This window comes from Loxodonta africana, chromosome 10 (assembly GCF_030014295.1).
Source record: "Loxodonta africana isolate mLoxAfr1 chromosome 10, mLoxAfr1.hap2, whole genome shotgun sequence".
NCBI classification, from domain to species: Eukaryota; Metazoa; Chordata; class Mammalia; order Proboscidea; family Elephantidae; genus Loxodonta; species Loxodonta africana.
The window spans coordinates 15,202,115-15,214,701 of NC_087351.1; the positions used below are offsets into that span (position 1 = coordinate 15,202,115).

General features: G+C 46.8%; 1 protein-coding gene across 1 annotated transcript; it reads left to right on the plus strand.

Moving 5' to 3' along the window:
* The first annotated feature begins 375 nt into the window (after positions 1–375).
* On the plus strand, positions 376–10,795 carry KNSTRN (kinetochore localized astrin (SPAG5) binding protein). The gene is made up of 9 exons (XM_003418653.4): positions 376–599; positions 886–980; positions 5,369–5,501; positions 6,135–6,182; positions 7,085–7,190; positions 7,407–7,500; positions 8,536–8,591; positions 9,361–9,435; positions 10,133–10,795. The coding sequence occupies exons 1-9, from the start codon at positions 391–393 to the stop codon at positions 10,262–10,264; spliced, it is 948 nt and encodes a 315-aa protein (XP_003418701.1). The 5' UTR covers positions 376–390; the 3' UTR covers positions 10,265–10,795.
* The last annotated feature ends 1,792 nt before the right edge of the window (positions 10,796–12,587 follow it).

The window sequence follows — 12,587 nt, forward strand, 5'->3', positions numbered from 1 at the left end:
AATCTCTGCTTAAAATCTGGATAAATGCCATTAAAGTTAGGACTGCAGGTAGGTGCCTCAGGTATTTCAGTCCACAGGCTTTTCTCCAAGTCTCACCTGCCATTCTCCACCCTGTAACGTGAAGCTTTCTTCGAATCCAAATAACCTGTGCTCTACGTAATCAGACATCATGCAATAATATATCCTTAATAATCACAGACCAAATAATAAGGATTGTGACAACATGGACTCTCAACGTGGCCACGTTTGTGTCCCAAGCCCAGAACATGACGCGGGTGGCTCATTAGCTCCACTCAGGCCAGTAAAGTGCACCCCGCTGAGACCTGCGGGCTCCAACACCAGTGGCTGGGAAAGTCAGTCTCCCGCCTCTACTCGAATCTACCGTACAGCATGGCAGCTCCTGAAGCCATAGCCCAGGATAGTATTTTCCGTACAACATGGCTGCCTACGGAAGCCGAATCTCATTCCCTCCCGCCCAGCTACCGGAAGTTTCCATTTGAAACGGAGGCGGCGGACTCGGTCCCGGGTGCGGCAGTTACTTCAGAGCGTCTTTTGAACGAGATCGAGGAGGACTGCAGGCCGGAGCGGCGGGCTCCCGGGTTCGGCTCTCCTGGGACAAGGGATTGCGCTGAATGTGGGGGGCGGACGGAATGGGCTGGTTAACTCCCACTCATCCTTCTTGGCCGTTTGGCTAGGATCAAGTGTAAAGATCATCCCGAAGAGGTCCTCTCTTTCCCGGCCTCTCCCCAGAGCCGGGGCTGGTCAGGTCGCGCCCGCCCCGAACCCTCGGCCCGCTTGGGCGCCCGGCTGCCGGCTAGGTCGGCGGGCCCTGCTGGGGCCGGCGGCCCAGCGCCTGATAGCTGACACCACCCTTGCATCCTCCAGGGTCCAGCCGTGCCGCCTCGTTACGATGACCAGCGTAGTTAAGACAGTGTACACTGTGCAGCCCCCCTCTGTGCTGAGCGGCGGCCTGCCCGCAGGTGGGTGTCCAACCGCGGTCCCCCTTGGGTCACTGCAGAGCGACGTGTAGTGGTAGGGGGGTGTGTGTGCGGGGAGGGGGGCACGGACCGGGGGAGTGCATTCCGTCGGCTCTAACAACCTACTCTTAAAACCAGGCTTTCTAGGTTTATGGTTGGGAGTTAGGGGAAGGGTCAAGTGGTGGGGCCTTAGACCTGCCCTGCTACCCTCCAAGACCTAACCCGTGCTGCTTAGATTCAAGCTGCTGGTTGGTCTACACTAAACCCTCGTGGCGTAGTGGTTAAGGGTTCGGCCGCGAGCTAAAAGATCGGCAGTTCAAGTCCACCAGGCGGTCCTTGGAAACCTTGTGGAGCAGTTCTGCTTTGTCTTATAGCGTCGCTATGAGTTGGAATCGACTCGTCAGTTGTGGTTTTTTTTTTAATTCCCATTAAGCCAGGAATTGCCATTTCACGAGTTACCACTTTTATTTCCAGTGTAGACAGTCTCGAGGGCCTGGACTGTCCAGGTCGTTTGGGAAGTGGGATACTTGGTGGGGGGCGGCGGGGGGGACGGCAGGCACTAGGTTGTTGACACCATGTCATGTTTTTCACATTTATACCTTCCCAGTGCCTCTCATATAGTACTGGCTCAATAAATGTTTGTTAAGTGAAAGGAGAGAGGGATCAGCCTAGTCCCAGTATTTGAGAATAAAGAAGAGAGAGACATGATTAAAAGCAACTAATTGCTTGGCCATTTGGCTTTGTTACCTTGCTTGTGGTTGAAAGTCGTTGCATAGGATCTGCAGTTGTCAGCTGCCTAATCTAGAGATTATAGCACAGAATAAGCTTCAGGCACTGGAAAACTATTGTGGGAGATGATGAAGCCGCCATTTTTGAGCCTTTCCCAGATGACTCCTTTCAGCTAGTTGATGAGCAGTGGTAGGGTTGATTGATCTGTGGGGTAAACAGGCTTTTCTCCAAGGGTTTAACAGCTTCTGTTGCCTCAGAACACCTGGGCGTTAATCCCCACGTCAGCAAGGGACTGAGGAATTGCTGGAAGACCCGAAGCCACCACATCTGCTGACCTAGCTCCGCTGTCTCCCTAGATTGCAGTGCCCCTTGCTCAGTGGGGAGTGACTAGCTCTCCCCAGCCAAGTTGGAGGTTTTCAGTGTCTTTGCTTCCTAACGTTGTCCTCCACTTCATGATCGTACATAACCTCAACAGTTAAAAATTTTTAGGCTGCCTCTCAGCTTTTTTCTTCCAATTTTGGGTATGGGTCAGTTGTTTGTGTTTTAGTTTTTGGAGTAGGTAATACATGCACATGTAAAAAAAAAATTGTTAGAGAACCATATGAAGTGAGAAACAAGTCTCCTTCCCTTCCTTGTGGATAACATAAGGCTAATTTCCAAAATGTGAAGCTAACTCATGGCCCTACTTTCCCACTTCATCATTTCAACACCAGACACCCACATGCCCCTTTCTCTCTCTGACCCTAACCGCTCAAGAGTTGAGTCTCCACAAGTTAGGACTCTTCCTTCTAGCCTCTCTGCCAACTCTCACTAAACCCCCATTAACCCTCATGAGCTGGTTAATTCTCTAGAATGGCTCACAAAATTCATGGAGACTATTACCTGTACTTACAGTTACCCACTTATTATAACCAGACAGGACACAAGTGTAGTGACGCATCTGGCAAGCTCTGGGAGAGGCCCTGTACGAGGCCTCCCTTTTCTCCAGGCACATGTTGCTCCTCCCCTGTGCATGATGTTCTTACCAGTCCTGGAAGCCCCGAAAAGACAGCCCCAAGCCCAGGGTCCTCTAGCCGTTGGGATCTCGGTGGATATGTAGGATTGATTGTGTCTTGCCCCCTTCCTTCCTGAAATTAGTTTGCCAGGTATGGGGCCTGTGTATGTAGCCCCTACTTGCCTGGCTATTTTAAAAAACAAAGAGCACTTTAATTGCTCAGGCTGTTTTCAAAAACCATAGACAGAAAGCCAGATTTAGTTCTTTGCAGCACACCTTCCACGACACCACCATCTAATTCCCCTCCTAGTGTCTCCCATTTTAAGGTAGTTGTGTTAAATCCTACAATGTTTCTCCTTCACTGCAGTGCGTGGGTTCTAGAAATATGGATTATTGGAACCAATTTGAGTCAACGATCATTTTATTGTTTTGATCGATTTACTATTAACTCATTTTTACATGGGGCTGATTTGTTATTGAGTATAACTTATTAATCCTTGGGAGCCCTGGCTGCTAACCAAAAGGCGAGGGCAGTTAGAATCCACCAGCTGCTCCTTGGAAACCCTGTGGGGCAGTTCTCTCTTCTATAGGGCTGCTATTAATTGGAATCGACTCAACAGTAACGAGTTTACTAATACTTGAGACAGGAGAAGGTAAAATATATTCCTCTAAAGTTACGTTTTACTTCAGACAGAGATGTCAAAAAGAGCCCTTTTAATATTTGCTTTGTGGGTGATGGTATCTAAAGTAGTGAAGTTGCCCGTTGAGTGTACCTATAAAGGAAAGACTGGTAACCCGAGAAATCCTATTCATTCCAAAGTATTGCTAGCTAGAGTTTTCAAAATAAAGTCTTTACCAAATACAAAACCAATTTCCTAGTTTTTTTATGTTCCAGTTTCCAGTCCTTGGAAACTCTATGGGGCAGTTCTACTCTGTCCTGTAGGGTCGCTATGAGTCAGAATCGACTCGACAGCACTGGGTTTTTATTTGTATGTTCCAGTGCTTTGTACCCCATTTCTTCAACTTGTCTGAGTTGTTGTGGCTCCTAACCGTATATCAAGCTTAAGAGAGCCATTTTATAGTGAACAGAGTGAAGTTAGTATAAGCTAGAAAAGCCCCTCTGTGTGTGTGTGTGTGTGTGTGTGTGTGTGTGTGTGTGTGTGTGTGTCAGGGGGGAGTGCTTAACTCCAGAATAAGTTACTTGAATTTGCTGTGAAAAAGGAATTGTAGATAATTGGCACAAGGGCTGGGGGAAAATGCTCTCCTTTGGGAGAGAAGGGTGGCATGATAGGGCCATTTGTGTTATCTGGCAATGGCTTAGCAAGAAAATCAGAATAATGCCAAGTAGGAACCTCTAAACTTAATGGAAGGAGCCCTGGAAGGAGCTCAGTGGTTAAGCTCTCAGTTGCTAACCAAAAGGGAAAGGCCAGAGGTTTGAACTCACCAGCCACTCCGTGGAAGAAAAGACCTGGCAATCTGCTCTAGTAAAGATTTCAGCCTAGGAAACCCTATGGGGCAGTTCTACCCTGTCCTATAGGATCGTTATTAGTCGGAATTGACTTGATGGCACACAACAGCAACAAAACTTAGCGGGAAGTCTCTGGTCGGTACGAACAGTTAATGTGCTCAGCTGCAAACTGAAAGGTTGGAGGTTTAAGTCTTCCCGGAGGTGCCTTGGAAGAAAGACCTGGCAGGCTACATCAGAAAAACCAGCTATTGAAAACCCTACGGAACAGTTCTGGTCTGACCCACTTCTGGTTGCCGTGAGCTGGAGTTGACTTCGATGGCAACTGTTTTGGTTTTAACTTATGGAGGATAAACAGGTTAAAAAGACTGGTGGCGGAGCCGTCGGCGTGGAAGAGGGAGGGAAGACCAGGGGAGACGCCTTCAGTTCAGGGGTGAAGGTTTGTGAAACAGCCGCTGGTGCTGAAGTGTTACATGTATTCAACAGTTCTTGAAAATGTATTAATGTGTCGGATGCTCTACTAGGCTAGGGACACACAGATTATCTCTTTGAGTTGTTAGGGATACAGTCTGGTGAAAATAGCCACCAACCAACCAATTGCCATTGAGTCGATTCCATCTCACAGTGACCCCATGTGTGTCAGGGTGGAACTGTGCTCCATAGGGTTTTCAGTGGCTGAGTTTTTGGAAGTAGATCGCCAGGGCTTTTTTTTCAAGACAGACTTGAACCTTTAACCTTTCAGTTAGCAGCCAATCACGTTAACTGTTTGCACCACCCAGGGGCTACTAAAACAACAGCAGCAGCAATGAAAAGAAAACGAAGCAGCTTGAGTGTTGAGTTAGGAGGGTGTGCAGAGTACTTGGAAGCTTAAGAAAATGGTACAGTTCCAGTGGTGCTTGACAAAGGACTCAGCTGTGTTCTGCCCTGCCGTCCTCCACTCTGCCTTTCATTTAGTTCTCTGCTTTTATCAACCTCCACATTCACATTGTACCCTCCAGCCATTCAGTCTGGTGTTTCATCAAGCTTTTGGCTACGCTCATTTAAAGAATTTTGGTTTCTATTTGCAGAAGTCTTATTCCGAACTAATCTTCAAAATTGAGATTGGCCAGCATGGTTTATGACAACTTGGAATGGACCTCCGTTACAGGGTTGCAGCAGCTGGGTCGTGCTGCTTGAGGTTTCACACTCTTGTTTCTTTTACAGACAAACAATCTCGAGCTACTTCTAAAAGTCTATTACCTGTTAAGTCCAAAGAAGTAGACATTACCAGACTTTTTCATTCAGGCAGTTCAGAGAATGATGTTACAAAAATCATCAAACCAAGACGAGAGACTGGGTAAGAGTGAGATCATTGGTATCTAATGAGAGCATCTTGCTGGAAATTGCTTAGCACCAGGAATGAGAAAACAGGGTTTTCAGGAGCACGTGCCATCTGAATGGGTGGCCTGTGGGCAGCGACCTAGAGCAGTGTAGCACTGCCGAGCAGTCCGTCAGAACCCTACGTGCTGGTCTGTTCTGAAGAGACACAGCAAGGCTTACTCATTGCTCTGAGTGTGCAAGTGGCAGTACTGTGGTCCAACACCAGCCCTAAGTGATATTTATGGGATGTGGGGACTAGGTGGCTGGCCTGAGCACAGTCCAGCCCCATTGTAGTGTGTGTGTGTATATGTGTGTCTCCCAGCACAGCTCTCAGTTCCCCCATGAGTAAAGCTGACCTGATCTTGAGCAGGAGGTCTGTCAGGTTGGTGGTTGGGTGTGGTCAGGGGAGGGAAGCCTGTTCCTTATTAATACACCTTTTTCAGTAGTGTGTGGTAAAACAAAAGTGCATGAACCCTCAGAGCTTCTCAAGCTTGGGCTGTTTTCTCTGGTTCTTCCCTCAGAAACTCAGGCTTTGTCCTGCCTTGTTGACAACACACGTAACAGTAGTACTGTGGTTTTCTGATTAAGTTTTTTGTTTTTGGTTCTCTAGACAGATGAAAGCTGCAGACCCTGCCCTTAAGAAGAACATCAGAAAGAGGTGAGCGAGCATCAGGGGAAATGGAACTAGGCCACTGTCGTAGGGTAGTGGGTCTCATTCAGGATCACGCTGCAGTCTGGGTTCCACCCCAGATATCTGGGTGGGGTTTTCAGGAGTAGAACAGCAGGTTTGAGAACCATCACTGGGGCAGGAATCAATGATGCTACTGTCTTGAGTAGCAGATGAGCTTATTGGGTCTCCTGTCAGGACCATGGCTGGTTCAGAATCTAACCCGGCTCTGCCAGTCAGCAGGAGCGGAAAGCCTTCCGGATCAGAGGAGCTTCGTGTGGTTAGTGATCTACCCCATGTGTGCAGCGTACAACTACTCCATAGGGTTTTCACGGCTGTGGCCTTTAGAAGCTGATCTCAAGGCCTTCCTTCTGAGGTCCTTCTGGGTGGGTTTGAACTGCCAATATTTCAGTTAGTAGTTGAGCGCTTAACCGATTCTACCACCCAGGGATATTACTTATTAAATGTTTAGCCTGTGCCAGTAGCTGTGCTAAGAATTGTATATGCATTCTCTCATTTATTTTACATAATAATATGAGACATGGGTGTAAATCCTAATTCTAGAAATGAGGAAACAGCTTCAGAGAGGATATGCAACCTATTGAAGGTCATATGGAGCCCTGCTGGCACAAGCAGTTAAGCATTTGGCTGCTAACCAAAAGGTTGGCAGTTTGAATCCACCAGCCGCTCCTTGGAAACCCAGTGGGGTGGTTCTCCCCTGTTCTGTAGGGTCGCTGCGTGTCAGAATTGACTCGATGCAGTCGGGTTTTGGGTTTTTTGGAAGGTCGTATGCCACTATGTGGTGAGACTGGGATTCGAACCGCTGTTGTGTAACTCCATACCCCGTAGTCTCAACCCCGTACCTCTTCATATACGTACAATTATTATTACAGCTACAAACCACTGAGTAAGCAGAAATCAGAGGAGGAGCTAAAGGATAAGAACCAGCTCTTAGAGGCAGTCAACAAGCAGTTGCACCTGAAGTTGACTGAAACTCAGGTAAGAGACCAGACCTCTGCCGTCAGCTGCCAAAGGGCAATGCCTGTGGAATCCTGAGGGATCATTCTCTGGGTGGGAACAAGCTTGTAATGCCTAAGTCCCTGAGGCCAGAAATAGAGGACACCAGGCTTGTGCTGTGGCTTTCCAAGAGCAAGGGTAGCAAAGATCACCCAGGGAATGGTTCAGGCCTGATCTGTCTGTGTGGCACCCCAACAGGGAGAGCTGAAGGACCTGACTCAGAAGGTAGAGCTGCTGGAGAAATTTCAGGACAATTGTTTGGCAATTTTGGAGAGTAAGGGCATCAACCCAGGTGAGAGACGGCACACAGCTGCCTTCAAAGGAATCAATGCACCACGCTACCCCTTCTTGGGCTGACTTCACTCTATTGATTATCTAGCATCTAGCATGACATCAGCTGACTCAGTGGGGCCAGGGGTTGCTAAAGATTTTGGAAGCTTCTCTTGTTCAGCTGCTTTCTCCCTCATGTGGCATTGATCTTGTTTAACAGAACGCTAGGAGGTTGTGGAGGGAGAGGCTTATCTTTTCCTTATGTGAACACGTGATGCCATTCACATGGTGCCAACAGGCATGCCCGTTCAGATAGACCAGAAGACGTTTCTTTCAAGGGAGGGGCACCCTGGTAACTTTCCCAGGTGGGAAGAGGGAGACATAATACCGTTTCAAGGGTTCCTAAACCTGGCTAACCACCGGAATCACTGAGGTTTAATGTGACTCCTGTCCTGCCCTGTCCCTGGAGAGCAGAGTCTGGAGTGAAGAAGAGAGCAGAGGAATTGCTCCAAGTCCAAGGGTGGCCTTGGACTGAGTTGAGGAAGGAGCCTGGGAATGCCCAGGGAAGGGGCCCAGGCCTGTTTGAATGAAGAAATGTTGGCTTTGAATGGTACTAGTTAACCTATGGGTTGCATTTTAGAATATATTCTTTATAGTCACTATATACTTTTGTATAATTTTAATTTACCCATATGCATGTGCTACTTTTACCTTATAATAATAAATTTTTGTTAAGGACTTAAAAGTAGCTTTGTATCTTGTAAACAAAACAAAAATCCAACCGAAACATTTCCTTTGGAGAAACTCCAGCCTGTTTCCACTAAGGTAAGGAGAAAGCAGAATGAATTTTTGTCCATATCCAAACCTAGAGAGCAAGCCCTTGAGGGTAAGCATGGGTGGCCCTGCCAAGATGCAAACTCGGGGAGAGTGTCAGAGACTAGACGGTCAGATGAGTTTCTCTCGTGAGCTCCCCTGTACTTGTCCACGGAGAGGTTTCTGTTCTGTTGAAGGTGCCGTTGCCCACGCAAGGCTGATTTGTCATATCTGTTGGTTTTAGGAAGTGAGACCCTGGCAGCACAACAGGAATCCACTACGGATCACATAGACTCAATGGTGAGGACCAAAGGACTATGGGGCGCTGGAAATCTGAGAAGGCTCTGCTGTGTGCTCAGTACACCCCAATAAATGGCCTGTGGTTGTCCACGATAGAGGAAGAGAATAGAGAGATACGTACTCCCAAAATAGCATATTTTACTTGCAAGTTGGCTTTGTGCTTGCAAGTGTTAAGTGAATCTGAATTGAAAGTGTACTACTACTTTAAAACAAATAGTAAGATGAACCCGTATAAAGAGCTTTCTAGTTTCTCCATTCTACGCCTAACCAAATTTCTCCCCTTATTCCCTTGCTGAGAACTGTATGATACAAAGATCCAGCTTGAGTTAAGTTTAGGTTCTTGGCTTCTTTTTGATTCCTTCCCTGAAGTAGGCAGGTAACTGTTTGGGCTTCAAGTCTCTTGAGCCTCTGTGGCCGCTTCCCCAAGAAGAGCTATCGTCATCTTGCAATCACAGACTAGTGGATAGGGACGCCTTCCCCAGCTGCCCAGGCCTTCAGCCTCCCTCCTGTGGTTACTGCATTTTGTTCATGTCGCCTTGCCACACAAAGCACATCACAGTGCAGTAACCGGGCCTTTCCTGTGGACTGAGTTCATCAAGCCTTCCCTCCCAGTTAAGTGCCTGGCATGTGTGGTAGAGGATCGGTAAATGATTGAATGGACTTAAAAAAATGGACTTAGCGGTCATCTAATTCAGTGGCATTTTATATGAAGAGATGGAACAAAAGCTTCCACATTCCAGTAAAGATTTGTTGTGCATTGTACTTTCAGCTGCTGTTAGAAACTTTGCGAGATGAGCTGAAGCTTTTTAATGAAACAGCCAAAAAGCAGATGGAGGAGTTACAGGTGAGAGGCAGACATCACTGAGGCAAAAGTACCATTTTCTACCACAATATGTCGATACGTGGAGAACTCTTTCTGGTTATCTTTAATTGTTTTTATTTTGGAGTAATTTTAAATTTGTGGAAAATTTGCAAAGATAACAGAGACTTCATCTCTCCTAATGTTAACGTATTATCATGGTCTCTTTGTCAAAACCCAGCCAACGTTGGTGTGTTATTCTTCGCTAAGTTCCAGAAATCATTTGGATTTCACCAGTTGTCCCACTAATTTCCTTTTTCCATTCCGGAGGACTCTTTCTTAGCGATGCTCATGTTTCCGGGGCGTGAGGCAGTGCGCAGCACACTGGGTCGCTCAGAACTGAGAGTTGGGACCTGTATGAGATGTGTGCTGTGGAAGCGTGATAAGGGCACATTTTAAGAATGAATCCTGTAGCAGGAAACCCAGATTCCTGGGTCTGAACTGCTGGAATGAATCATTGGCTACTGTACTGAATCCTGTAGGATTTCATTGCTCTAGGTTAGATTTAGGAGCCTTTAAGATAGAGACATAATTCCTCCAAACAGCACAGACAAACAAATCTAAGATAGAAAATAATAGTGCCTGTGAGCATTCCAATGGCCTTCCTCAGTGGAATAGAAACATAATGTTTACTGTGGTGGTGTTGAGTTTTGTTTTAGTTTGTTCATGTCATTCCATGCAGGCCTTAAAGGTAAAGTTGAAGACGAAAGAAGAAGAAAGGATCCGGTTCCTAGAACAGCAAAACATATGTAACAATCAAGTGAATGATGTTACAACTGCCCTTGAAGAAATGGAGCAGCTATTAGAAATGTGATAAACAGGAAGTGGCTAGATGGCTCCCTTTGGGGATGAACTCTCCCAGGAAGCCACTTAGGACATAGGCTTCTTGGCTGTGGTCTAGGACTCACCATTCCTGGATGGAAACAGCTTCTGCAGTAGGATTAAGGACAGGTTTATGCTGGAGTGGCAGTCCCACCTTTAAGCAAGTGTTCCCAACAGTCGGATCGGTCAGCTCTCCTGAGCCTCACAAATAGATCATTGAGGCCTATAAGAAGGGGGACCTGGAGGCTTGGCTCCACCTCCTAGGCAACAAAGCAGTACACCATTAGAACTGGGAGACTAAACCAGCCATAGCCGAAGGATCTAAAAGTTCACGTTCACGTGTACGGGAAGAAAACCTTACTTGTACACGGGAGACATCATTGAGGAGCCGTGCTGTCCCCTTTTAACCTAGAATGCATTCTGTCCCATCCTGGTTGGGCTTCTGCACCTCATTGTAAATTTATGAACTTGAAGTTGCTTGAAATGGTTTGGCTTAATAAATGGGGTGAAGGTATAGTAACAATGACACCTGAAACAGTACACCTTGGAGCTTTAAATCTAAATCACTTCTATTTTTTTTTAAAGGCACTTCTTTTAAAATAAATATTTCTATAAATATTCTGACTGTAACAATGAGGAATGGAAAAGCATTTTAACCTAAATGCCCACTGAACACTATTGAACTAATCTAGTTAACACGTTCAAGGCTCTGGCTTAACACAACAGTTTCCTACCGCTCATTAAGTGGTCTGTGGCCAGCTCGTGTCTTCCAGGAGTCCTAGCTAGTCTTCTGGGGATGTTGCCTATTTGTAGCAGTAGGTGCCTGAGTCCATTCACCAGGCCATGGCCACAAGCTGCCTGTTCTCCCTCAACTCCTACACATGATTATGTGCCTACTGCTTGCTTTGTGCAGCTAATCCTGAACCTGGCCCAGGCGCAGAGTCCTTCAGTCAAATGAAGTCCCTGGCCGGCCTCCCACTGATTTAACAAAGGCACAGCCATGTTCCATTTCCTAGTCAAGCTAGGCGGACTTTGGCTTTGGCCACCACTGATCTTTTCTGTACCTCCCAGTTTCGTCTTTATATACCACCGCTCTCGCCGTAACCATCCTTCGGCTTCATTGTTTTCCAAGGCTGCCCAGAGCCACCCATCAAGCCAAGTAGCACCCACACCCTAGCTCAAAAGGCGAAAAGTCTTTGCCCTCAGACATAAGCATTCATAGGCTATTTCTCAAGTACTTGAGGGGAAACCTGGTTAAATCTCACCAGTGTGCTGAATGTTTTCTTCTGTTCACTTTCAGAATGTTTACAGTTTGAAAGATGGTTTACCAAAATGAAGTTGTAATTGGCATTTTACTTCCTCCTTCTTAAGAGCAGAGGGTGGAAACCTGAGATCCTCCCTAGTTTATTTCTAGGAATGTAATTGTTTGAATACCTATGGCTACTCGTCTTGCCCAGTTAGAACTTTTGTGTCCAGTTCTCACAAGGGATCTTCACCTGACTTCCCCTTGGCATAGTCCACAGTACTTGCACACGCTCTTGCCCTTCTCTTGTTCCCCCTTGACCTCTGCTTCGCCACGTGCCTCTTGTGCACATGGAGATGTTCTGGGCAGTAATCTGATCTGGAGCCTAAATAAATTTTTACTTGCTCTGCTATAGATTTAGCAAATACTGATCTGCCCCTTCCACTTTGCTAGATGTTGCAGGAAATCATAATGTAGCATGACACTCCTAACCTCAAAGATGCTTACAGGCTTTTTGGGGGAAAAACATAAAAATGGTGCTGCGGCAGCATCAGACTTCTAGCTTCACAAGGGGGCAGGAGAATTGAGATCAACAGTCAAGGATGATAGCTATGAGATGGAGGTCAGACATACTTCCTCTCTAAAATTTTTATCAATTCTGTTATCAGCTGTCCCTTGCACAGCACTCTGCTGGGTTTGATAATTCGTTGCAGTAGCCACACACAACTCACAATACCCACAACTGTGGGGCTTATTAGGAAAGTAACAGGTTGCAACTTAGGATACAGTTCTTCTATTAGGACAGCTTCTCAGCTGAGCCCGCAGGCAGGCCTCCTTTTGGTCCTCAGCCTCTCACCTCAACTCTCCCCTGCGCAGGAAAGTGTTAGGCAGCTCTTTAGCTCTGCCAATAAGTGCCTGGGGGCACACCACTCTGCCAGTAGACCTTGGCCCAAAGGCACTAAACTGCTGGCTCAGTGGGTCTGCAAGCCTAGCTCCAAGTGCCTGCCAGTAAGGTTCCTGCCCGAAGGTGCTCAGCTCTCTAGGTTTGTGGGTCAACACATCCACTGTAGAC

Bases quoted from the DNA above. Each gene is read 5' to 3' on its own strand.
- KNSTRN (XM_003418653.4), top strand. From the start codon at position 391: ATGGCAGCTCCTGAAGCCATAGCCCAGGATAGTATTTTCCGTACAACA. The intron at 6,183-7,084 runs GTGAGCGAGCAT...TTATTATTACAG, and splicing joins AAGAAGAACATCAGAAAGAG to CTACAAACCACTGAGTAAGC. The intron at 8,592-9,360 runs GTGAGGACCAAA...TTGTACTTTCAG, and splicing joins CGGATCACATAGACTCAATG to CTGCTGTTAGAAACTTTGCG.